Source organism: Littorina saxatilis, linkage group LG7 (genome assembly GCF_037325665.1).
Source record: "Littorina saxatilis isolate snail1 linkage group LG7, US_GU_Lsax_2.0, whole genome shotgun sequence".
Classification (NCBI taxonomy): domain Eukaryota; kingdom Metazoa; phylum Mollusca; class Gastropoda; order Littorinimorpha; family Littorinidae; genus Littorina; species Littorina saxatilis.
Window position 1 is genome coordinate 22,469,373 of NC_090251.1, and position 27,825 is coordinate 22,497,197.

Below are 27,825 nucleotides of genomic sequence, written 5' to 3' on the forward strand. Positions count from 1 at the left end.
GATGTAGATTGTATCATACCATGCTGTATTATATCCCATGATATATCATAATGTGACATATATCATGCATCTATATATCTTACAGCATTTCAATGTAATTTCTTGCTTGCAGATTGACGCCAGAAGCGACAGGACCGGCGAAGTCATTTTCAAGGACAATTTCAGCCAGGCTGTAGCAGGGATTGTGAAGGTATATCATTCTAAATGTGTTAGCCGAATGAATGTTATAATACCCTCAAATGTAAGAAAAGTAATTGCAGATTAAAGGATTGAATAAAACAGTTGAGTTTTCATCGTTTTGACAAGAGATTAGTAAGGTGCAGGCAGCGCTTTCTTCTCTTTACTTTGATCATGACTGAACGTGTTTATACAGTGGTCCCTGCTTTTGTAGCAGGTTCGAGAATGACGGAATTGTCTGTCAGTGATGATAGGATGTGTTTACGAATTCAGTGGATTTTGCATAAAGACACAAACACAACAAAGACGTACACGACTCTCTCTCTCCATCCAGGCCACAACAGACACAACAAAGACGTACACGACTCTCTCTCCATCCAGGCCACAACAGACACAACAAAGACGTACACGACTCTCTCTCCATCCAGGCCACAACAGACACAACAAAGACGTACACGACTCTCTCTCCATCCAGGCCACAACAGACACAACAAAGACGTACACGACTCTCCCTCCATCCAGGCCACAACAAACACAACAAAGACGTACACGACTCTCCATCCAGGCCACAACAGACACAACAAAGACGTACACGACTCTCTCTCCATCCAGGCCACAACAGACACAACAAAGACGTACACGACTCTCTCTCCATCCAGGCCACAACAGACACAACAAAGACGTACACGACTCTCCCTCCATCCAGGCCACAACAAACACAACAAAGACGTACACGACTCTCTCTCCATCCAGGCCACAACAGACACAACAAAGACGTACACGACTCTCTCTCCATCCAGGACACAGCAGACACAACAAAGACGTACCCGACTCTCTCTCCATCCAGGCCACAACAGACACAACAAAGACGTACACGACTCTCTCTCCATCCAGGCCACAACAGACACAACAAAGACGTACACGACTCTCTCTCCATCCAGGACACAGCAGACACAACAAAGACGTACACGACTCTCTCTCCATCCAGGACACAGCAGACACAACAAAGACGTACACGACTCTCTCTCCATCCAGGACACAGCAGACACAACAAAGACGTACACGACTCTCCCTCCATCCAGGCCACAACAGACACAACAAAGACGTACACGACTCTCTCTCCATCCAGGACACAGCAGACACAACAAAGACGTACACGACTCACTCTCCATCCAGGCCACAACAGACACAACAAAGACGTACACGACTCACTCTCCATCCAGGCCACAACAAACACAACAAAGACGTACACGACTCTCTCTCTCCATCCAGGCCACAACAGACACAACAGCAAAAGATAATTCGTAGTTGACCAATGACACTTGACTTGACTTGATCAGTGGTTGAGGCCCGTGACAATCTATACTCCTGTCGTTATCTTCCCTCCTCCACTTCACCTACTCAACTGAAGCCAGGTGGCCACTGAGCCACAATAATACAATTTAACTACATCTTGTTGTTATGTGCAGCTCACTTCACAAACTAGTCCATAATTCTCTCTTGTGCCATGCTAAAGAGAAAGATTAGGGCTCCTCCAGTTAGAGGAGTACTTCCCATGAAAGGACACAGTCTAGATCTGCTGTCCCTTTGTCTATTTTTTTGACCAAAATATACCTGCAATGTATAGATACCTTTGGCTGATCCTAAGGTTGACAGCTTTTGTGGCAGGCACCACCGTATACAGGTACACCCTTTTTTTTTATACCTCCAACATTCTATGAACTCAGGTCCTAAAAAGGAGGGAGTCTTAAAATGGGGGTACATTCACAGAGGTTATGAACAGAAAATCTGAGAAAACAGGGTGATAAAAGGGAGGGAGTCTTAAATTGGGGGGGGGGGGGGGGGGTGGTGTCTTAAAATGGGGGTTCCACTGTATTGTTTTTAGGTGAAATGTTACTTCAGATTGATGGTTGATCCTCAGGGGGACTACAGAATGGATGTGACGTCTTCAATGGAGCAGCTCATCTGTGTGTCTGTGGATGGTGAAGGTAACAATTAGACCTGCTTTTGATCTGGTCAGTTTGTCTTTTATGTCAATTTAATGTATTGTATTGTTTTGTCAATAACAAACGTTCCAACAACCTACCTTTCTTGATTTTTGATTCTGAATTTTGGAACGTTGGCAGTCTCTTTGTTTTGGCATTTTTTTTTTATGTCAACTTTATTTTTTGTCCTAGGTTCTATGTAGAATGTGTTATGTATTTGTCCTGTTTTACTCTTTACACTGGTAGTTGTTATTGGGAGTTTTCACTGTAAACAGGTTTGGGTAAATTTGCAAAGTGATATTTGTTTTATTGTGTGTTAAAATCATGTAATTTCTCAGATTTCAGATAATAAAGTTAATTTGATTCGATTTGATTTGATTATTGATACAATTGCATGTGTGTGTCTGACAGTGCGAGGTTACAACCCAGCCTCCCAGAGCCTGGCTGGTAACCTGATGGACACCAACATAGAGCAAGACACCATCAGAGAACTCAGCCAGAGGAAACAGGTGATATAGCATTGTCTCAAAACGAAAGTGATACGAGTTCATGTCCTTCCCTGCCATAGCCCGCGGCGCTGTCGGCGGGTAGTTCCGGTTGTTTTGTTTACGTCCAAAATGGCTGAACGAGAGAAGAAGATTAGTGGTGGAGGGAAACGTAACTGTGTCTGCTGTTCAAACTACGCGGGTAAAGAAGTTGAAGGGCGGATTGTCATGCGGTTCCATTTTGCAAACACAAACCGGAACTACCTGCCGTTCCAGGGGCGCAACTCTGTCCGACTATCGCGTTAGTTTCGAGACAATGCTATAGGGTCACATTTCTCACTTTCTGAAAAACTGCACCTTCGCAATTAAGCATAATTAAGGTGACTCTGGGCTGCAAGTTAAACAATGAAATACAGCATATAGCATGAGCTGCTAGTGAATTATTCAGTGCAGCATGTTCTTCTGTCAGTTGCAACATCAGCCAACTGTTAAATCTGCAAACAGCTGCACATAATCCACTGCAGAACAGTTCTGACTTGACAAGAAGCACAGAGAAGTCCTGTCATGAGAAGAAGTTTAACCGTGGCATGCATCATGTTTGCAATGGAGACACGAAAAAGCTGTAAGAGGAGGGCAGTCCCTAAATTCCTCCACTTACCACCTAAGTCATCTGACGGCTCTTCTAAGAGTATAAATAAGCACTGATTTCATTTCAATTGCTGAGAAATTTGAATGGCTTCTTCCAAATAGAAATTAAGCTGGCAGTGACAAAAGTTCCGCTACTCAGGTATGTGTATGTTTAGGGGTAACCAACCAACTTCACATAGGGCACACATGGGAGTCCCATTAATAAGTTTTGCTTGTTGTGCTCCATTTATTTCATCAATTGTATGCAGCATTGTTATTTGTAATTATCTGAATAAAACTGTTTAAACATGGATGTCCCGATGTATTTTCAGAACCTTCTCCTGGAGTTGAAGAACTACGAGGAGAACGCCAAAGTGGGGGTAACTCCGGGCCTGGCATCGTCCATGATGGGGGCTGGCACCGCCGTGGTAGGATCAGGACCTGGTGCACGCGGGGCGGCCACTGGTGGCGGCGGGTCCACGATGGGTTCTGGCGGCACCAGCATGAATGGCAGCGTTGGCGGTGTTGGTGTTAGTGGTGGCGGTGGTGGTGGTGGAATGAGTGGAGGAGGAGCAGGAGGAATGGGAGGAGGAGGAATGGGAGGAGGAGGGGTGGAGGGTGTGTCCAGTTACAAGGTTGGCGCTGCTGTCGGTGAATATGAGAAGGCAGCCATGGGAATGATTCCTGTAAGCTTTTCTGTTTTGTCTATCTGTCTATGATCTGTCTGTCTGTCTGTCTGTGATCTGTTTGTCTGTCTGTGATGATCAGTGTCTGTCTGTAATCTGTCTGTCTCTCTGTCTGTGATCTGTTTGTCTGTCTGTCTGTGATTGTCAGTGTCTGTCTGTGATCTGTCTGTCCGTGATCATCTGTTCTTCCATTCACTTGTCTGTCCATGTCTGTATGTGGGTCTGTATGTGTCATTGTTCATTCCTCTCTGTTTGCTACCGTGTTTGTGTTTGTGTGTGTGTGGCTTATTAATGATTGTGCAAAGAGATGAAACTTGATTATGTCATTATACTAAAACAGTTATTTGACTTTGGGTTATTGTTGTGAGTTTTATCCTGGGGGTAAATTTGAATGCTTATGCTTGATTGAATGCTACTGTAATGTAGGTGGAGGGACTTGGTTTGCCCATAATTTCTCACGGTCGCTTGTTTTGAGGCCTGATGTTCAAAACTCAGGAAGAACAGTGATGCTAAGAATTAGATGTTTTCCTCTAATTTTAATTGATCTTGATGTGCGCTGTAATTTGCATGGATGAAACTTCACATCGGGATATCAGGAATTTCTGATTTGAATGCTGGTTTTCTGATACTAGATTTCCTGAATGTTTTAAATGTCCAGGAAGAGTAAATAGCAAGAAAAACTTAACATATTTAGGACTTCTGAACCCTAAGCCAATGTAATGTTCCTGATTTTAAAGATTCTCAGCTTTCATCCCTGATTGGGTCTTTCAGGCAAAAAACAAAGCTGTTTCCACAATATGGATATTGTAAGCAATAGTGTTTTGATAAAACTATGCTTATTTTGTTTTCTTCTTCTTCTTCTTCTTCTGCGTTCGTGGGCTGAAACTCCCACGTACACTCGTGTTTTTTACACGAATGGAATTTTACGTGTATGACCGTTTTTTACCCCGCCATTTAGACAGCCATACGCCGTTTTCGGAGGAAGCATGCTGGGTATTTTCATGTTTCTATAATCCATCGAACTCTGACATGGATTACAGGATCTTTTTCGTGCGCACTTGGTCTTGTGCTTGCGTGTACACACGGGGGTGTTCGGACACCGAGGAGAGTCTGCACACAAAGTTGACTCTGAGAAATAAATCTCTCGCCGAACGTGGGGACGAACTCACTCTGACAGCGGCCAACTGGATACAAATCCAGCGCGCTACCGACTGAGCTACATCCCCGCCCTATTTTGTTTTCAATAATGTTCATGTTCGGGTGGACTGGGTGGCCGAATGGTAACGCACTTGCGCTCGGAAGCGAGAGGTTGCGAGTTCGACCCTGGGTCAGGGCGTTAGCAATTTTCTCCCCCCTTTCCTAACCTAGGTGGTGGGTTCAAATGCTAGTCTTTCGGATGAAACGAAAAAACCGAGGTCCCTTCGTGTACACTACATTGGGGTGTGCACGTTAAAGATCCCACGATTGACAAAAGGGTCTTTCCTGGCAAAATTGTATAGGCATAGATAAAAATGTCCACCAAAATACCCGTGTGACTTGGAATAATAGGCCGTGAAAAGTAGGATATGCGCCGAAATTGCTGCGACCTGCTGACCGATGTGAATGCGTGATGTATTGTGTAAAAAAAAATTCCATCTCACACGGCATAAATAAATCCCTGCGCCTTGAATATGTGCGCAATATAAATTGCAAAAAATAAAAATAAAAACATTTTTTAAAATCCCTGCGCTTTGAACTTTACCCACGGAATACGCGCGATATAAGCCTCATATTGATTGATTGATTGATGTTGTTAGAATATATCCTATTCCACTAACACAGTTCATGTGTACGAGTATTACAGTACAGTGGAACCCCCATTTTAAGATTCCCGAATGTCAGACTCCCTCCTTTTTAAAACCCTGCTTTCTCAGATGTTCTGTTCATAACTTCTTTAATTTTACCTCCATTTTAAGACCTGGTTTCGGGGCGGGGATGTAGCTCAGTCGGTAGCGCGCTGGATTTGTATCCAGTTGGCCGCTGTCAGCGTGAGTTCGTCCCCACGTTTGGCGAGAGATTTATTTCTCAGAGTCAACTTTGTGTGCAGACTCTCCTCGGTGTCCGAACACCCCCGTGTGTACACGCAAGCACAAGACCAAGTGCGCACGAAAAAGATCCTGTAATCCATGTCAGAGTTCGGTGGGTTATAGAAACACAAAAATACCCAGCATGCTTCCTCCGAAAGCGGCGTATGGCTGCCTAAATGGCGGGGTAAAAACGGTCATACACGTAAAAGCCGTGGGAGTTTCAGTCCATGAACGAACAAACAAGACCAGGTTTCTTCACATGTTTGAAGGTTGTAAAAGGGGATCAACTGTATGCATGTCTTGATGATGTTGCTTTTTTTCCCTAGGCCAACACACAGCTTCAGACAACTCTGGCGGTCAATCCAGGAGATGCCACCAAGCCGGTCAGTCACATGTTTTCATGACACTGGAGAGTGGGGAGAGTGGCAGGTTGGGGTGGGGAGGGCGGGGGCCTTGTGGGGTGTGGGAGGGGGTTACCGGGGATGGGGAATGGGGTGGGAGGGGGGATTGGTAGGGGGTGGGGTGGGGAGGGCAGGGGGCTTGTGGGGTGCGGGAGGGGTTACCGGGGATGGGGAATGGGGTGGGAGGGGGGGATTGGTAGGGGGTGGGGTGGGGAGGGCGAGGGGCTTGTGGGGTGTGGGAGGGGGTTACCGGGGATGGGGAATGGGGTGGGAGGGGGATTGGTAGGGGGTGGGGTGGGGAGGGCAGGGGGCTTGTGGGGTGTGGGAGGGGGTTACCGGGGATGGGGAATGGGGTAGGAGGGGGGATTGGTAGGGGGTGGGGTGGGGAGGGCGAGGGGCTTGTGGGGTGTGGGAGGGGGTTACCGGGGATGGGGAATGGGGTGGGAGGGGGGATTGGTAGGGGGTGGGGTGGGGAGGGCGAGGGGCTTGTGGGGTGTGGGAGGGGGTTACCGGGAATGGGGAATGGGGTGGGAGGGGGGGATTGGTAGGGGGTGGGGTGGGGAGGGCAGGGGGCTTGTGGGGTGTGGGAGGGGGTTACCGGGGATGGTGAATGGGGTGGGAGGGGGGATTGGTAGGGGGTGGGGTGGGGAGGGCAGGGGGCTTGTGGGGTGTTTGAGGGGGTTACCGTGGATGGGGAATGGGGTGGGAGGGGGGGATTGGTAGGGGGTGGGGTGGGGAGGGCGAGGGGCTTGTGGGGTGTGGGAGGGGGTTACCGGGGATGGGGAATGGGGTGGGAGCGGGAAATTGGTAGGGGGTGGGGTGGGGAGGGCAGGGGGCCTGTGGGGTGTGGGAGGGGGTTACCGGGGATGGGGAATGGGGTGGGAGGGGGGATTGGTAGGGGGTGGGGTGGAGAGGGCAGGGGGCTTGTGGGGTGTGGGAGGGGGTTACCGGGAATGGGGTTGGAGGGGGGGATTGGTGTGGGGTGGGGAGGGCGAGGGGCTTGTGGGGTGTGGGAGGGGGTTACCGGGGATGGGAAATGGGGTGGGAGGGGGGATTGGTAGGGGGTGGGGTGGGGAGGGCAGGGGGCTTGTGGGGTGTGGGAGGGGGTTACCGGGGATGGGGAATGAGGTGGGCGGGGGGATTGGTAGGGGGTGGGGTGGGGAGGGCAGGGGGCTTGTGGGGTGTGGGAGGGGGTTACCGGGGATGGGGAATGAGGTGGGAGGGGGGATTGGTAGGGGGTGGGGTGGGGAGGGCAGGGGGCTTGTGGGGTGTGGGAGGGGGTTACCGGGGATGGGGAATGAGGTGGGAGGGGGGATTGGTAGGGGGTGGGGTGGGGAGGGCGGGGGGCTTGTGGGGTGTGGGAGGGGGTTACCGGGGATGGGGAATGGGGTGGGAGGGGGGATTGATAGGGGGTGGGGTGGGAGTGGGGGTGGAGTGGGTTCATAGGTGAAGGATTGGTGGGACCTAATGGCACAGTTTCCTTTGGACCATTAATCTCGGACATCTAAACATCTAAGGTGTCCGTTTCCCCTCTGTTTTTCCTTTGGTTGATGTGCCCAATACATTAGAAGCATCTATTGTTTGGTATTTTCTTATATCTATAAGGTGGTGCCTTGTACAGAGAAGGGTCAATTGTAATACAGCAGTCCCTCTCATGAACGGACACCCTTGGGCCATAGCAAAACTGTCCGTACATTGCAGGTGTCCGGTCACGGGAGGGGTGACCACACCACCCCCTCCCCCATACACTCACACAGAGACACACAAACAACAGGATTGAGTCTATGCTAATCACTTCTTGTGGCTACTAAACAATAACAATAAACTCCTAATACTTCTTTAAACGTTCTGTAAAAAGGATTTGTATGAAAAGTGTTGAAAAGAAGAGATAAAATAAATCCTCAAGGCAGTGAACACACTCACCATGCACTGACATACGAAAGCAGCCACACACAGCACAGAGGAGCGTGTGCAGATGCTTTGCAAGAATAAGCTTGAAAACCAGTTTGAATAAATAGCAGCAGATAGAGCTGCATGTCATAATCAAGTAATTTATTTGTTTCTTGTCTGGCTTTATTGACTGCATGCCGATCATGTGGCATGGCAGTGACTTTTCACTCTTCAGTCGGAAATACACTGTACATAACACAGCTCCCACTCTCCCTCACTAATGCCTACCCCAAGCCGTGACAACTGATGCTTGGAAATTGTGTGGAAGAGTACACCTCTCTATTTCTCTCCAATGCTCTTCCTGCTGACATGCGGTGACACCGGACACCCCACAGAGTTTAGCCAGCTAACCCTCCACCCCACCCCCCCTTTCTCTCTCTCACTCCCTCCAGCCATGTACTGTTGGGGGCTGTGGCCAGAGAGGCCAGCTGCACTGTTCACTCAGAGCAAAACCAGTTGACTGTGTCGTAACTTTTGACAAAGCAAGACAACTGAAGGGTTCATAGATTAGGCAACCGACTCACTGGTCAAGGCTGAGGGGAAACAAGAGTATCTTGTCAATGAAAGAGGTTACACACAGACACACGATGGGTACACGTGCACTCAAGTTATCAGTGACTGTCATCACACCATTGCGGCTGTGATCTTTGTACCAAGAGCCGGACTGCTCTGTTATCGATTTTGTTGTGGTGAAAATTTGACGATGGTCTGTCCGTACATTGGAGGTATGACCTGCTGTTGGGACCGAAAATGAGTGTCCGCGTCCACGTTTTGCAGGTGTCCGTTTAAGGGGGGGCAAATATAGAAGGAAAACACTCCGTGCCGAGCAAATGTGTCCGTACATGTCAGGTGTCCGCTCACGCCGGGGGCCGTACATTGCAGGGACTGCTGTATATAGTCCCAAAAATATGGTATCTGTTACTGTGTGCTCATACGACTTTTCATTCTTGTTTCAGCCTCATATTGAACTATTCATCAGCACAACAAATGGTGAGACATATTCACGTCTACGGTTTTGGTTTTTCTCATTGAGTTATGTGTATTGTTGTGTGTGTCTGTGTTAAATGTGTGCTTTTGTCCCTCTGTCTGCTTGGCTGTACCTATGTGTGTGCAAGTATGTGTGTCTGTGAATAGTAGATTAATTGTTCTGTACGCATTTTAGATTACACAGTTTGAAAATGTTTTTGCTAAACAGACAGATGCAATACATTTGATTACAAAAGTGCCAAGCGTTTCCAGGATACCTTACTCACTATTACTATTCCCTTCTTTTTTTCCAGACACCATTATTCGTGCGGTGCTGATTTTTGCGGAGGGTATCTTTGAAGGAGAGAGCCATGTGGTGTAAGTTAAATATCCACTGAAAATATGTGTGTGTGTTTATATAGGTCTGTGTGTGTGTGTGTGTTTATATAGGTCTGTGTGTGTGTGTGTGTGTGTGTGTGTGTTTATATAGGTCTGTGTGTGTGTGTGTGTGTGTGTGTGTGTGTGTGTGTGTGTGTGTGTGTGTGTGTGTGTTTATATAGATCTGTGTGTCTGTGTGTGTGTGTGTGTGTGTGTGTGTGTGTGTGTGTGTGTGTGTGTGTGTGTTTATATAGGTCTGTGTGTGTGTATGCACTGATCATGTGCAGGTAAAGTTTATGGATGGAGATTAACATTTGCAATTCTTTTCACTTAATTCTATCCTAACTTTTTGTGTGAATGATGTATGTTGCAGACATCCCAGTCCCAACAACCTGTCTGGAACCCTCAAAGTACCCATCGTGCCGCCCAAAGATGTGCCTGTTGATCTTCATATCAAAGCTCTCATTGGACACAAAAACAGGTCAGTCTGGCGGCTAGTCACTACACTCTTAGAATCAAAAACAAGAATGGTAAGTTATCAGAGCGTTTCATGTGTGACAAAACAAAAGGTTAGAATCACAGTACTTCGACCAAACGGTCTCCACAGGGGAGAGACAAACACTTCTGATACAGATAATCAACTTATCTCCAAAAATCTGTTCCCTCTCCCCGGCCAGAACCATAGCCAGTCACCGATTAATGACGAAATTAATGACGAAATGAAACAGTTTTTTTAATCACTTCTCTGATGCTACTCTTACACTGTGCCGAATTGCCCTTGTGAATAGAATTTTCCAATAATTCACAATGATCGGGACATGGTCGCAAGACATTCGTAAATGTTCTTAACCATTCGCCACCATTCGTCTCTTGTTTTGAACATAGCAACATGTTCCTAATATTCGCAACAAAAAAAGTCATATTCTTAACTTTTTTGAAACGTACTTGTAAAATTTCGCAAGACATTCGTAATCATCGCAATGTATTCGTAACGCTCGCAAGGCATTCGCAACCATTCGTTATGCCTGTCTCACACTGTGCTGAATATCCTTGCGAACATTCGTAATCATCGCAATGTACGTATTCGTCAGGCTCGCAACGCATTCGCAAACATTCATTATGCCTGTCTTACACTGTGCCGAATATCCTTGCGAATATAGATTCGTATGCATTGGCAATGATCAGTAGACATTCGCAAGCACCCGCAACCATTCGTAAGACATTCGCAAGGATTCGTAAGGCTTCGAATGGTCAATATTTTTCCTGTCCATTATTCTTTTTTTTTGGCCAAATACAACATGTTCATATACACATTTCTTGCGAATGTCTTACGAATGGTTGCGAGTGCTTGCGAATGTGTACCGATCATTGCGAATGCCTTGCGAGCGCTACGAATACCTTTACGATGATTACGAATGGCTTGTGAATACTGAAGAATATGCATTCCTTGCGAATATTAGGAGCATGTTGCTAATATTCGCAACAAGAGACGAATGGTGGCGAATGGTTAAGAACATTTACGAATGTCTTGCGACCATGTCCCGATCATTTCGAATTATTGGTGAATTCTATTCCCAAGGGAAATTTGGCACAGTGTAAGAGCAGTATTACGAACAATGCGAATTGCATAATTGCTTTATTCGTAAAATGTTTGCAAGCACTCGCAACACTCGCAAGGCCACTCGCAACGTTCGTAATACATTTGCAAGACATTCGTATATGGATTTGTATGCATTCGCAATGATCGGTAAGGCTTCGAATTTTCAATATTTTTTCCTGTCCATTCGCCTCTTTTTTTGCCGAATACAATTAACATGTTCATATTCGCAAGGATATTCGGCACAGTGTAAGACAGGCATTAGGCTTAAACATATTTTATTCAGAAAATATGGGGTGATTTTACATACAACAGAGTCACTTGGGACGTCATAGCAAGCTAATATGCTTTGTTGAAGTGGGGTCTTGTATTTGCATCTGAACAGGAATGACAGCATTCTTTTCGTGAAGTTTATCCATCATTGTGAGTTCTACATTTGACACTGGATAGTTGTATGTATGTACACTGGAACCCGCCTTTTACGACCTCCAACAATCTGAAAATATAAGGTCTTACAAAAAGTATGAGTCTTTAAATGGGGTAAATTTACACAGGTTATGACCAGAAAATCTGAGGGATACAAGGGATTCCATGTAAGGGGGGTGGGGGGTGTGGGGGGGGGGGGGGGTGATTAGATGTTGTGTTTTGTGTTAAATTTTGTTGTTTTATGTGTTGAATTTCTCTGTGAAATGTGTTTTACAATAACATGATTGCTTACAACAGTTGTTTTGCTGTTTCAGCTCCCAGTTCCACGTGTTTGAGTTGACGCGTCAGCTGCCCCGTTTCTCCATGTACTCACTGTTTACAGAGACACCCGCTCAGCCACGAAGCTCCGTCACTATGCAGCTCAACGATCGCCCACAAAGGGTAGGTTTCTGTGTCGTTGAGACATGCGTTCATAGCACAGCTGTCCCCTGGAGTTGTGGAATAGCTTGACAACCTGAGCACGTTATCAGACAGGAAGAAAAGACGAATTCCAGAAATCGACTGCATTTCTGGAAAGACATTAGACATGACTTATGTCTTATGTTTTATTTTTTTCCAGAAATGTTGTAGATGATGCCTCCTTATTTAATTGATATGGAACAAAAAAACTCTCTAATCACCCAAAGAGCTCATTCTGATAATCATCGGTCCACGCTATCGCTCAAGTCTCTCTGACAGGATGGATAATTACTACGCGGAGGAAGGGGAAAGAAGCGGAGCTATTAGCCAAAATCTATCAAAACAAGAATACAGAGTTATCTCTCGTATGTTTTTTGCTAATGTTTCTGATAAAAGACGAAATCGATTTCCGAATGACTGACTTCGACAGTGATCTCCGTTCTTCTTCACAGATATGATAAAGACATCGTTCTAAGGTCAAAACAAGTCGAAATTTTGAGACTGCTGTGGGAAGGAGACCGTGATATTGTTGCATCACTCCCAACTGGTTACGGAAAAAGTATTGTCCACTCCGTAGCCATTTTGTTATGATCACGTGACAAAGTTGATTATCACATGACACTTTTGCCATATTTAGAGTTGTTTGGACAGTGAATACATCCGCGAAAGATAGCTCGCTTGAAACTGTCTTACATAACAATTCCTTTGTTATTTAAAAATTACACAACACCATGAAAAATCATTATCGACGATCGCGAATCTGCTTATATCCATAACACATTACGAAAAGCTTTAAATATGTAAAAAAATCAATTTCCTCTCCAGAGAAGGAAAACAAATGCATCCTGTCAGGGATACATGAGACCCGAAGGGAAGGAACTCATTTTGACCTGAGTTCAGGATGCCAAAGAGCTGTGCAGTTCACTTTGGGGGTTGTAATTACATGTATGTTACACACCACACACCTGAAATACCTTGGAAAAAGCCTTTGAGTGCTTAGTTATTGAAATTTGAAACTGCTGTGTTATAGGGTAGAGTTCCGAGACTTTTATTTCTCTGCTCGACACATTCTTCCGCTTTGTTTAGATTTCCGTCCTATGTTTCAACCCTGCGACAAGCCTGTGTATCACTACACTTTTGCTGGATGTACAGATTTGAAGTAGATACAGAGTTCCGATTGGGGGCTTTCCATTCTGTAAAGCAAATTATTGCAGTCTGAAAACAGCATCCGGGCTCCGCTCTTTTTAGGATCAATGCATCCTTGGACCCGCTCTTTTGAGGTTTAGTGTCTTGGGGAACGTTAACCCCTCCAAATATTTCTAGTACTTTTTATCGGCTTCTATTGCGTACAGTATGTAGGGACACACAGTTTCGGGAGCCCTGTTAGCCAATTTCATTTCTGGTAAGATAGGAGAAATGTCTTGTAAGCAACCATTAGGCCAAAAAAAAAAAAAGGTCTGTTTACGGTAACATAGGGTGAAAAAATAGGGTCGGTAGGTCGGCTTTTTTGACTCACATGCGAAGCAAAAGTGAGTCTATGTACTCACCCGAGTCGTCCGTCCGGAAAACTTTAACGTTGGATATTTCTTGGACACTATTCAGTCTATCAGTACCAAATTTGGCAAGATGGTGTATGATGACAAGGCCCCAAAAAACATACATAGCATCTTGACCTTGCTTCAAGGTCAAGGTCGCAGGGGCCATAAATGTTGCCTAAAAACAGCTATTTTTCACATTTTTCCCATTTTCTCTGAAGTTTTTGAGATTCAATACCTCACCTATATATGATATATAGGGCAAAGTAAGCCCCATCTTTTAATACCAGTTTGGTTTACCTTGCTTCAAGGTCAAGGTCACAGGAGCTCTTCAAAGTTGGATTGTATACATATTTTGAAGTGACCTTGACCCTGAACTATGGAAGATAACTGTTTCAAACTTAACAGTTATGTGGGGCACATGTTTTGCTTTCATCATGAGACACATTTGGTCCCATATGATCAAGGTCAAGGTCACTTTGACCCTTATGAAATGTGACCAAAATAAGGTAGTGAACCACTAAAAGTGACCATATCTCATGGTAGAAAGAGCCAATAAGCACCATTGTACTTCCTATGTCTTGAATTAACAGCTTTGTGTTGCATGACCTTGGATGACCTTGACCTTGGGTCAAGGTCACATGTATTTTGGAAGGAAAAATGTGTAAAGCAGTTCTTAGTGTATGATGTCATTATTAGGTTTAGTTATTTGACCTTGACCCTGAAGGTCAAGGTCATGTAAAGGTCAAGCATGTGAGTCGTATGGGCTTTGCCCTTCTTGTTTTCTTTTTTTTTCCCCATTTTTATTTTTTTTTATTTTTTATTTTTTCTCCCCTCTCTATGATGTTTCACAGTTCATTTCTTCTCATCAATCCCTGTTTTTGCCCAACATAACTATAAACAGTACTTTGAGCTTACCTCCCTTCTGTCGTCTGCTGTTTGAGCGCAAACAGCTCTATTTTGGATCCGTTTTTTTGTTTTTTCAGACAATCCAAAAAAAAGATTAGGGTCGGGCCAAAAAACTAGGGTCGGTCGGGTAACCGTAAACAGACCTATTTTCTTTTTTGGCCTTATCCCTGTTGTGTGCAGTTTATAACGAGTCTTTTTTTTCTTTCAGTTGCTGATGTGGGTCAACCAGAACTTCCTGCTGAGCGAGGATGTGACGGGCGATGTGGACGTCACAATCGCCTTTCTCTCTCTGCGCGGCTCTGGTCCCCTTACATTTAAGATGACGCAGAGTGGACAGGTGTGTGTGTGTGTGTGTGTGTGTCTGTGTGTCTGTGTGTCTGTGGGTGTCTGTGGGTGTCTGTGGGTGTCTGTGTTTGTGTGGAACTGCACATACATTTGTAGGCATTCAGATGTCTTTTTTCATTAAAATCTGCTTTAGAAAGCACAAGTTCTACATAGCCTGGCATCATCAGGACTGCGTAGTCTAGAGTGTGATGGACAGTGTGTTTAAATGGATTGACCATTGTGTCTGATAAATTGCAGCTGACCATCATGACGGACGACATGGACCTGGCAGGGGACGTCATCCAGTCTCTGGCGCAGTTCCTGAACCTGGAGGATCTTCTCACCACAGCCGACTTTCCTGTGGAGATCGAAACACTCAAGCAGGTTCTTTTCAAGGTCTGTGCAAGTCATGTCTTACTTCCATGAAAATGTCTATAGTAGTGATTAAACTGTTTCTAGACTTGGGACTATAGTAGTGATTAAACTGTTTCTAGACATAGGACTATAGTAGTGATTAAACTGTTTCTAGACATGGGACTATAGTAGTGATTAAACTGTTTCTAGACATAGGACTATAGTAGTGATTAAACTGTTTCTAGACATAGGACTATTGTAGTGATTAGACTGTTTCTAGACATAGGACTATAGTAGTGATTAAACTGTTTCTAGACATTACCCAATATTGACGTTCTGGGTGATATCTTCTGCTTTGGTCTGTTGAGACAGTGATATCAAAATCGAGACCGGAGTGGCAGAAGATACCATCACACAGTCAGTCAATGTTAGATATATTGCTAATTCTCTGGACATTTTGTATTTACTGTAAAGAAATTACAAAAGTATTTGTCTCAGTTTTGGCTGTTCCATATCCCTCCCTCTGATTATTATTTCTTTTTGTTCACTCTTTTCTTGTACTTTTCAGTATTTCAAAATGTCTTTTCTTTCAAAAAGTCTTTAGTCACTTGCTCAACTAAATTCTGGGATCATTACATTTTCATATATATTTGTTTGTTTTTAAATTTAGGTGTTTTTGTTTTTGAAGTGGGGAAGCAATAAAGAGGTCGTCGATATCAAAACTGATATAGACGGAAATGTCATCGATATCACTTTTGCAGAGCTCAGTTTTGCCCAATTGACCAATGGAAATCCACGTAACATATGAAATAGCAATATAGGACTATTGACAAGTTGAGCTGTTGACTTATTTTGTGTATTTGAGCATTTTCAATCTTCTGGAGAAACAACATTGACAACATTAGCTGGGAAGCTTCTTCTTTTTCTGCGTATTGTCGCCATGCTACACTGTCAAGGTTGTTGATGTGATGAATTCTGCAGTTCGCTGCAGGGACTGCTTGGAAGCTTAAAAATTACTCCAATAGTTTGTTTATCAAAGTTGTCATTGGTCTTCGGGTTTGGGCTAGCTAAGCCTTACTGCATGGCTTAAAGTCTTGGTGAGACTGGTTTTCAGTACTAATCTTTTATTTCCAGGCCGACAGATGGACCAAATGTTTTGATATCACTTCACGCAACTTGTTTTTAATTGTTGACAGGTGGATGAGTTCCATCGAGTGCGTCAGAAACTGACAGCAGAAATGGCGGACCACTCCAACCTGATCCGCAGCATGGTGGTGAGAGCAGAGGATGCTCGCCTCATGGCTGACATGTCAGTACCCTCTTTGCTTGATGGACAGTGTCTGTGCTTGATTGTGCTATTCTTCATCAAGTCAATTTGATCGATGATTTGATAGCCACTTCTGTAGATTCGGAACTGCAGAAAATGTGTTAGTGTTTGTTTGAAATGACTGCATGGTACTCATGCATGTACTGAAATTATCGCTCACTTTCTTGTTTTGATCTGACGAGGATTATGTACATGGGGTGAACATTCACATTCAAACAGAGAGATACACACACACAAATGCACATGCATGCACACTCAATGCATGCACACACACACGCATGCACGCATGTACGCACACAAACAAGCACACACACACACACACTTACACACACACGCACTTGGTCATTCTGCCATGAGTGCAGGTGGCTGATAACGACTCTTGTTGCTGCTAGCTAAATTTCCACTGGGAGGAAGCGACCCGCATTTTGCTGCATTGGGATAATAAAGTGAAATGAAACATGGTGTCCACAGGCGCAGCATGCGTAAGGGGTACATGGAGCTGTTTGACCTGAACCGGGACCTGATCAACGGCTACAACATCCGCTGCACCAACCACCAGGAGCTGCTGTCCTGTCTCAAGCAGGTCAACAAGATCATCCAGAAAGCTGGAAGGCTGAGAAGTAAGTCTTTTCATTCACCTCCAACCTATCAGGGCTTGGGGGAGGGTAGCTCAGTTGGTAGAGCACTGGACTCGTGATCCTAGGGTCGTCGGGATGTCCAATGGGATTATAAAGAAAATTAATTGAAATGAAAATCCTTCTTCTTTTTGGAGGACTTCCTCAAACAGGAGATTTGTTTCCTCCCCTCAAAGGGTCGTTTTCATGCTCCCTAACTGTTTGAAGCATGACTTGGCCCGTTGTCTCTCTTTACCCAAAGGTATGTTCAAAATGCCCCAGGTTGCTTGGAGTTGGTTCCAGTTTAAGAAAAAAAATGGGGGAGGGGGGGGGGGGTGGGGGTGTTTTGCGGATGGAGGGTGCAGACCTTAGACTCAAATTGAAAAGGGGTGCCTGGAGATCTACTTTGCTTTGTAGCCACTTTGATAGTCCACACGCCAACAATTCCTCCGTTTTTATTTTGTTCCATTTCAAGCCCTGTCTTTCACTGTTTTACGTATTTACATCTATGCTATTGCTGCTCTGCTATTTGCATGATGGAAGAAGGTGGATGGCTCACGGCCACTGCCCATGATGACCAACCCGAAGGACCATGAACGTGATATACTACAGCAGTCCCTCTCATGAACGGACACCCTTGGGCCATAGCAAAACTGTCCGTACATTGCAGGTGTCCGGTCACGGGAGGGGTGACCACACCACCCCCTCCCCCATACACACACAGAGACACACCAACAACAGCATTGAGTCTATGCTAATCACTTCTTGTGGATGCTAAACAATAAACTCCTAATACTTCTTTAAACGTTCTGTAAAAATGATTTGTATGAAAAGTGTTGAAAAGAAGAGATAAAATAAATCCTCAAGGCAGTGAACACACTCACCATGCACTGACATACAAAAGCAGCCACACAAACACAGCACAGAGGAGCGTGTGCAGATGCCTTGCAAGAATAAGCTTGAAGACCAGTTTGAATAAATAGCAGCAGATAGAGCTGCATGTCATAATCATGTAATTTATTTTCATCTTGTCTGGCTTTATTGACTGCATGCCGATCATGTGGCATGGCAGTGACTTTTCACTTTTCAGTCGGAAATACACTGTACATAACACAGCTCTCACTCTCCCTCACTAAATGCCTTCCCCAAGCCGTGACAACTGATGCTTGGAAATTGTGTGGAAGAGTACACCTCTCTATTTCTCTCCAATGCTCTTCCTGCTGACATGCAGTGACACCGGACACCCCACCGAGTTTAGCCAGCTACCCCTCCACCCCCCCCCCCCTCCCTCCCTCTCTCTCTCCCTCCAGCCATGTACAGATTAGGCAACCGACTCACTGGTCAAGGCTGAGGGGAAACAAGAGTATCTTGTCAATGAAAGAGGTTACACACAGACACACGATGCTGAGAACTGTGGCCGGTTTTTCACTCTCTTTCGCTCAGGACCTTCATCGACTGTGGTTTCTGTTGTTTACGTCCAACAGACAAGAATAATGAGCACAGTGCAGTTTCATGTTGGCATCTTCGCATGTACTCCACTCCTGACCAAAACTACCCCCCCTCCTGATGGGTACAGGTGCACTCAAGTTACCAGTGACTGTCGTCACGCCATTGCGGCTGTGATCTTTGTACCAAGAGCCGGACTGCTCTGTTATCGATTTTGTTGTGGTGAAAATTTGACGATGGTATGTCCGTACATTGGAGGTATGACCTGCTGTTGGGACCGAAAATGAGTGTCCGCGTCCACGTTTTGCAGGTGCCGAGCAAATGTGTCCGTACATGTCAGGTGTCCGCTCACGCCGGGGGCCGTACATTGCAGGGACTGCTGTATATAATTCACCTTGCAATAGCGACCGTGTACCTAACGCGACCATTGCTTTCATGTTTTGTCTCTGGTTTTATTCTACTTTGCAGCGTAATGACTTTACACTGTGCTCCTTTTTTATCAACATGGTAATCGGCTAATATTTCTCATGCCTGTTTCAGTGGGAAAGTACAAAACCCAGGTGGTGAATGCCTGCCGATCTGCCATCAAGACCAACAACACATCGTCCTTGTACAAGATCATTCACACTGGCATGGCTTAGCAGCTGCACAGATGATATCAAGAGACTTAAGCAGAATTATTTCTTATACTTGGAGTTGGGACTGTTTCAGAGTTTGGATGAGTGTTTGGTTTGCATGTGTAAATTGTGATTCAACTTTTGCGACTCTTAGTAAAGTCTTGTGCATTCTCTGCGGATCTGAGAGTGTGTGTGCATGTACATGTTCTTGTGATATGAGGAAAACTGAAAGAAATGAAGGGTAAATATTACAGTCTTAAAAGATCAGTATTGTACCTGGTTTTAATGACAGTTGCACAACCAAACTGTGAACTGAGGTATTTGTTTTGGGTTTGGTGATATAGTCATAACAGTGGTTTTGGTTTAACGTCAACAAGAGGGAAAGTGCAGTGGAATCCCCTTTTCAGGCCCCCAGTTCAAGGCTCCCTCCCTTTTAACATTCTCTTTTCTGAGATTATGTTCTGTTCATAACCCCTGTACATTTACCCCCTCCTTTTTACATTTAGTCAAGTTTTGACTAAATGTTTTAACATAGAGGGGGAATCGAGACGAGGGTCGTGGTGTATGTGTGTGTGTCTGTCGACTGTCTGTGCGTGTGTGTGTGTAGAGCGATTGAGACCAAACTACTGGACCGATCTTTATGAAATTTGACATGAGAGTTCCTGGGAATGATATCCCCGGACGTTTTTTTCATTTTTTCGATGACGTCATATCCGGCTTTTTGTAAAAGTTGAGGCGGCACTGTCACACCCTCATTTTTCAATCAAATTGATTTAAATTTTTGTAAAGCAATCTTCGACGAAGGCCGGACTTTGGTATTGCATTTCAGCTTGGTGGCTTAAAAATTAATTAATGACTTTGGTCATTAAAAATCTGAAAATTTTAATATTTTTTTTATTTTTATATAAAACGATCCAAATTTACGTTCATCTTATTCTACATCATTTCCTGATTCCAAAAACATATAAATATGTTATATTTGGATTAAAAACAAGCTCTGAAAATGTAAAATATAAAAATTATGATCAAAATTAAATTTCCCAAATCGATTTTAAAACAATTTCATCTTATTCCTTGTCGGTTCCTGATTCCAAAAACATATAGATATGATATGTTTGGATTAAAAACACGCTCAGAAAGTTAAAACGAAGAGAGGTACAGAAAAGCGTGCTATGCAGCACAGCGAAACCACTACCGCGCTGAACAGGCTCGTCAGTTTCACTCCGTTTTGCACAAGCGGCGGACTACGGTCATTGTGAAAAAATGCAGTGCATTCAGCTTGACTAAATGTAGTAATTTCGCCTTACGCGACTTGTGAAGACCTGATTTTCTCCGATTGTTGGAGGTCCTTTTGTTTGTTTGTTTGTTTGTTTGCTTAACGCCCAGCCGACCACGAAGGGCCATATCAGGGCGGTGCTGATTTGACATATAACGTGCGCCACACACAAGACAGAAGTCGCAGCACAGGCTTCATGTCTCACCCAGTCACATTATTCTGACACCGGACCAACCAGTCCTAGCACTAACCCCATAATGCCAGACGCCAGGCGGAGCAGCCACTAGATTGCCAATTTTAAAGTCTTAGGTATGAGTTGGGGGTCCTAAATGTGGGGTTCCACTGTATTGCATTGAAAAGGAAGCAGGGAATGTTGTACAGCTGTGTGATCCATTGAGAAACAAGGTAGTTTATCATATCCTTGACTTGCATGTGACGTTGTTTGTTTGAGCAAGATGTTAATTAAGCTCAAGTGTATATGACAGTGCACTGATGATATTGTGCGAAATGTGTTTTTGGTGTACATTCCATGCTCTCCAGCGTACATGTGTATGACAGTGCACTGATGATATTGTGCGAAATGTGTTTTTGGTGTACATTCCACGCTCTCCAGCGGAACTTTTAAGTCATAATAAAAACAAACTAGAATAGTAGGTTACTGGAACGTTAAATTTATGATAAGTCAAAATGTTACATTAACGGTACTTCGACCCAGTGGTCTTTTAAGAAGCCATCAAGTCATTAGGAAAGGGTGGCCGAGTGGTAAAGTGCACTTGCCTCGGAAGCGAAAGGTTGCGAGTTTGACCCTGGGTCGGGGCGTAAGCAATTTTCTTCCCCCTTTCCTAGCCCAGGTGGTGGGTTCAAGTGCTAGTCTTTCGGATGAGACGAAAAACCGAGGTCCCTTCGTGTACACTACATTGGGGTGTGCACGTTAAAGATCCCACGATTGACAAAAGGGTCTTTCTTGGCAAAAATGTATAGGCATAGATAAAAAATGTCCACCAAATACCCGTGTGACTTGGAATAATAGGCCGTGAAAAGTAAATATTCGCCGTAATGGCTTGAGATTTACTGGCCGATGTGAATGCGTGATATATTATGTAAAAAATTCCATCTCACACGGCAGAAATTAATATGTAAAGCGCTTAGAGAACGTCAAGCGCTATATAAATCTCCCATGTAAATAGATAAATAAAATTATTAATCCCCTAGCAGACATAACATTAATACCTTGCTGCATATCCTGTATGCATTAGGAGCCGAACAAACGCACCAGAAAGTCATGGAGGGGGTCCCTCGATGTATTAATCTGAAAAGAGCGGGTCCTGGGATGTACCACAAATCCGTTATCATGCTTACAGTCGGCACTGTTTTCAGATAATCTTCTGCAAGGTCTGTACTGACGCAAATTTACAGAGTTAATTGAACCAAGATGGCCGTCATTTTTTGTGAAGGGATCAGTGATCTTCCCAAAGTCAGCATTACATTGACATGAGCGATCGAGGGCGAGGAATGTCCCTTCTGAAGGCAAGAATATTCACCTCCTGGAATTCATGCAGACCTTCTAAAGTTGGGGTTCTCGGAACCCTCTGGGTAGAGCGTCTGTGGGGAGCCCGGGGCTGAGATGCGCAAAGTGAAACTGGGAGCCACCTAAATGAGTGGTTTGCACTCTGGGGGTCGGATTGGTTGAAATTGAGATTTGAAGTTATTTCAAACAATCACGACGTGTTCCTACCCAGTTGGGTGGCACCCAGTTTTGCTTTGTGACCTCAGCCCTAATTCCTGTGTTAATGCGACAATACCTTTTTTTTTTTACACTCTACATCAGGGTCACACAATCCGTCCAGAAAGATACATTTCATAAAGGTCTGTAAATGTTGTTCTGTTTGCAATCTTTCTTTTTTTTTCAATTGAGTGATTTGTGTCATGCTTTTTGTGGGTTGATGAACTTGTTGTTGGAAGAGATGTCTGTGATAAACAGCTGCCTGTTCCTGCCTGTACTGTTTTGGGCAATAAATCCATGTCAGCTGCGTTTGTACAAGCTTTGTTGTGAGTATGACGACGGTACGTCCAGTGTCTCTCTCTCTCTCTCTCTCTCTCTCTCTCTCTCTCTCTCTCTCTCTCTCTCTCTCTCTCTCTCTCTCTCTCTCTCTCTCTCTCTCTCTCTCTCTCTCTCTCTCTCTCTCTCATAATCTGTTTATTCTCTGTGTAGATCTTTGTCTGTCTGTCTTTTGTGATTCCGAAAAAGCATTCATCTGCGAACAAAGGTGTTTCTGCCTCTAAGACTTGTTTGCCTGCATGTCTGTCTGTATGTCTCTCTCTCTCAGTCTCTCTCTCCCTCGTAAAATAAAATTTGATTTGATCTCTCTCTCTCTCTCTCTCTCTCTCTCTCTCTCTCTCTCTCTCTCTCTCTCCTCTCTCAGTCTCTCTCTCTCTCTCTCTCTCTCTCTCTCTCTCTCTCTCTCTCTCTCTCTCTCCCTCTCTCCCTCTCATTTCTGCATGTGAGTGAGTGTGTGTGCTTGCACGCGTGTGTGTGTGACTGTGTGTGTGTGTGTGTGTTATTATGTCTGTCTCTCTATTTCTCACTCTTTCCCTTCCTCTTGTATTTTCTCACATTTCATTTCCCACTGTCTTTGTGTATTGTAGTTTTACGTATGTATGAATGTGTGTAATGTGAAGCTCTATAATCCCTTATCACAAAGAGCACTTTTGTAAGCTTACTCCATTACCTTTCAAATATAAACACACTGACACACACACCCGCACACACACATTTACACTCATGCACGCACGCACACACACACACACACACACCATATGGGACACACACAAAGCGAGCGTGAGAGAAGGAGAGACAAACGGCGGAGAAAGACGTTCGGACACACAGACAGACCTACAGACAGGCAGGCACACAGACAGTCATTCACACAAACAGACAGGCTCACTGCAGACAGACAGAAAACTGACCACCAAAAGACTTTTCCAAACTAAAAACAAAGCAATCATGAAAATAGAAATAATATTCGATCGACGCATGACGCGTTCACTATCAATCTAGCACATCTAGAAAATCACGCACATGACCAAATGTGTTGGCCGGGCACCATGAGCAACGGAACATTGGACCAGGCCCGTTATTTCCGTGTGGAAATCATTTCCTTGGTTGTTGTTATATTTGGGTTTTTTTTTTATAAACAATGTTTAATGCACTTGTGTTGTTCAGCGTACCCGCGCTTAAAGGCACTGTCCTTTTGCAAAATAACAAGATAAGGCTCACCTTCTCGGATCTGGACACTGGCTTTTAACCGTGCTGAATCGGATGACGAGAACACCCTCACTGTGACATGCCTCCCCCGCCCCCCCCCCCCCCTTCCCACTTCAGTGGACACATACCAAACACAAAGAGCACCCAGACTGTGTGGACATGTTTTCTCAACGGAAACTGTGTGAATTTGCTAAAACCAATCCAATAAACAAGTTATCACTCATGAACAATTCTCCCTCGACACAGAAAGCTGTTGGTTTTGGGACAGACAGACCGAGTGACTGAAAGACTGATATACACAGAAAGCAGTCCGGCTGTTGGTTTTGGGACAGACAGACCGAGTGACTGAAAGACTGATATACACAGCGGACAGGCGCAGAGAGAGAGAAGAAAGGGATGGACACACACATACACACACACACACACCGCACACAAACACACACACATATACACAGACACACAGACTCACGTACGCACGCACAAGCACACACACACACACACACCGTCCACACACACATGCACACACACACACACACACATATTAGTACACACACACACATACAAATACACACCCACACCCACACACACACACAGACTCTCTCTCTCTCTCTCTCTCTCTCTCTCTCTCTAGAGCTACCCTCTTCTTGGCCCCACTCCGTCCTCTCCCTAGGGTGGGAAGGGGATAGGGGTTAGCTGTAGGGTATGGGGGTACGTTTAGGGTAGGGGGATAGGTTGAGGCATATGGCTATTTGGTCTATGGTTGAGGGTAGGGCGGGTTAGAGGGATAGGATGAGGGATCGGGTGTGGGGGATGGGTTAAGGAGGAATATGCTAATGGTGAGGGATGGGGTAGGGGGATGGGCCTAGGTTAGCGGGATATATGTGGGGATAGGCTAAGGGAAGGGAGATATATGTGGGGATAGGATAAGGGTAGGGGGATAAGCTTTGGGGATAAACACGGGCAACAAGATTAGCGGATAGACCTAGGGTGGGTGGGGGGGGGGTGAGGCTTAGGATAGAAGTAGGGCCTAGAGGGATAAGGATGAGGTAGGGGAGACGGAGGGGGGGAGGGGGGGGATAGCAGGCCGGTCTTAAGAACGAGGGGAAGATGGGGGAATGGGATGAGAGGCAGAAATAAGGGGTAAAGTATGGGGGATGAGATGAGGGTAAAGTAGAGGGAGGGGGGCGGATTGATTGAAATAAAGGTGGGGGGTGGGGACAAATGCAGCACGTGGGGGACATCCCAGGTTGAAGATGGTCGTTTGGACTCTAATTGTACAGACGTTGTGTTTTTTATGACTCACTCGGGGTAATACCCAAGTTTATGAAATGTTGGTGGTTTTAAATAATTATTGTTCAATCAAAGGGATACTCTTGTCAAAGTAAATAAATATATAAGGAATACATAAGGCTCATATCGCTCCATAAGCAGCACCGTCCGCTTTGTGGTTGGTAACCATGCATCATGTCACCACACACCCGACAGTCCTTATAATCTCGTGCTTGCTCGTTTAGCTGTTGACATGTTAAACGTTGTGTTTGTGTAATCTTTATAGACGTGTTCCAATACAAGTTGTTGTATCCAATCGCCGGTCGATCATTATTTACTCCTTATTCCATATTATTTACTCCTTATTCCATACAGTCTCCTTACCACTACTATTTACTACATAATAAATAGTAGTAGTAAGGGTAAGCATGCAGCAGTAAATAATAAGCATGCAGGAGTAAATAATTATCGACCGGTGGTTGGATACAAGCTCCTGTGCTTGTTCCAATAAAAGTTGTTGAAAAACGTCTCCAAAAGGACTGTCCACTACTATGTTTTTAAAGGGGTGGAACTTTGTATCGCCTTTCAGTCAGAGAGTACTGTTCATGTGGTATGGGTACCGTTCGCTTACAGAATTCCATTGTTCGACAAACACTCGGCGATTGTTGTTTGTACGTACTATTCCCCGACAATGCTTATCATTTGTGCGGTGTTTTGTCCAAGGTATGGTTTATTTCAAGTTGACAGCAAAGACCGTGAGCGCGGAACAGACAAGCGGACGCATTACATGTGTGTCGTGCTTTTACTGTGACAGGATTAAGAGTCCCGAGGACGAAGTGTATGGGGGGTGGGTAGTCAAACTTGTGCTTGTGTGATTCCATTGTTCAGTGTCTGGGGAGTCTAGGGGAGTATTCAACATAGGGGCTGGATGGTGGGGGAAGCGGGGTTGGTGGTAGTTTAGGGTGGGGGGGGGGATAATGTGTGTGTGTGTGTGTGGGTGGGTGGGTGTGTGTGTGCGTATGTGTGTGAGTGTGTGTGTGTGTAAGACAGACAGACAAACACAGAGACCAAATCGCATGCACTGCTGGCGTCATGATAAAACAACTTCACGTAAAACATGAAAGTGAATTCATGACAAATATAATTGAGTGCTAATTATTTGCAAATTGAACTCGCCTTGCCAACAGAAAAACAGTCCATGTGATTCGATCGTAACTAAAGCGCCAGACGCTTTTTGTCATAGATTTCCCCCGCTAACCTTCTTTTTCAAATTTTTTCCCCCCGCTAAGTCCGCTGGATTTTGTACAGTTTTTGTTTTGTTTTTACATTTAGTCAAGTTTTGACTAAATGTTTTAACGTAGAGGGGGGAATCGAGAAGGGGGTCGTAGTGTATGTGCGTGTGTGTGTGTGTCTGTCTGTCTGTGTGTGTGTGTAGAGCGATTCAGACTAAACTACTGGACCGATCTTTATGAAATTTGACATGAGAGTTCCTGGGTATGAAATCCCCGAACGTTTTTTTCATTTTTTTTGATAAATGTCTTTTATGACGTCATATCCGGCTTTTCGTGAAAGTTGAGGCGGCACTGTCACGCCCTCATTTTTCAACCAAATTGGTTGAAATTTTGGTCAAGTAATCTTCGACGAAGCCCGGACTTCGGTATTGCATTTCAGCTTGGTGGCTTAAAAATTAATTAATGACTTTGGTCGCACTGGTGAGGTCATTAAAAATCTTTAAATTGTAAAATAAAATAGTTTTTTTCTAAAACGATCCAAATGTACGTTCATCTTATTCTCCATCATTTTCTGATTCCAAAAACATATAAATATGTTATATTTGGATTAAAAACAAGCTCTGAAAATTAAATATATAAAAATTATTATGAAAATTAAATTGTCGAAATCAATTTAAAAACACTTTCATCTTATTCCTTGTCGGTTCCTGATTCCAAAAACATATAGATATGATATGTTTGGATTAAAAACACGCTCAGAAAGTTAAAACAAAGAGAGGTACAGAAAAGCGTGCTATCCTTCTTAGCGCAACTACTACCCCGCTCTTCTTGTCAATGTCACTGCCTTTGCCATGAGCGGTGGACTGACGATGCTACGAGTATACGGTCTTGCTGAAAAATGGCATTGCGTTCAGTTTCATTCTGTGAGTTCGACAGCTACTTGACTAAATGTTGTATTTTCGCCTTACGCGACTTGTTTGTTTTTGTTGACGGTTGTTTACTGTCTGCCCTCCGTCCGTCGGTCGGTCCGTCCGTCCGTCCGTCCGTCTGATTCCATCTGATAACATTTTTTATTTTTTATTATTAAATGTACTACAGTATATAAAATCGTAACCTGACTAAGACTTGACCTTACCACGGCTAAGTCAAGGTCACCGGGGCTCTAGAGAGATCGAAGTAGGAATCAGTGAAGCGTTGGCAGCGGTAAAAACAAATAGTTTGTAATACGCACAAACAGACTGTAATTAATGCATGGATATGTACTTTTCCATACCACTGTTCGATGCAACAGTGAGAGGGGGTTACTATTATACAAACACCACGTCCCAAAGCGTGCACATAAACATTGATTTTGCCCTTTTCTGCTAGGGACCAAACCTTGTCGTCGAACGGTACCAAGATCGAAATAGCCCAGGCTGATACAAGAACAGCATAGTACCAGGATCGAAAAAGCC

General features: G+C 44.5%; 1 protein-coding gene across 1 annotated transcript in view; it reads left to right on the forward strand.

The window, feature by feature from the left end:
• The window catches only part of LOC138970934 (BBSome complex member BBS2-like), a 37,218-nt gene extending 14,579 nt beyond the window's left edge, over window positions 1-22,639 (forward strand). The window contains exons 8-21 of the mRNA XM_070343517.1: window positions 113-190; window positions 2,099-2,165; window positions 2,574-2,671; window positions 3,607-3,960; window positions 6,353-6,409; window positions 9,334-9,367; window positions 9,658-9,721; window positions 10,095-10,202; window positions 12,059-12,185; window positions 14,856-14,984; window positions 15,230-15,367; window positions 16,522-16,634; window positions 17,124-17,272; window positions 19,253-22,639. Coding sequence (XP_070199618.1) covers window positions 113-190; window positions 2,099-2,165; window positions 2,574-2,671; window positions 3,607-3,960; window positions 6,353-6,409; window positions 9,334-9,367; window positions 9,658-9,721; window positions 10,095-10,202; window positions 12,059-12,185; window positions 14,856-14,984; window positions 15,230-15,367; window positions 16,522-16,634; window positions 17,124-17,272; window positions 19,253-19,353 — 1,617 coding nt within the window. The 3' untranslated portion in view covers window positions 19,354-22,639. The remainder of the gene's footprint in view (window positions 1-112; window positions 191-2,098; window positions 2,166-2,573; window positions 2,672-3,606; window positions 3,961-6,352; window positions 6,410-9,333; window positions 9,368-9,657; window positions 9,722-10,094; window positions 10,203-12,058; window positions 12,186-14,855; window positions 14,985-15,229; window positions 15,368-16,521; window positions 16,635-17,123; window positions 17,273-19,252) is intronic.
• The last annotated feature ends 5,186 nt before the right edge of the window (window positions 22,640-27,825 follow it).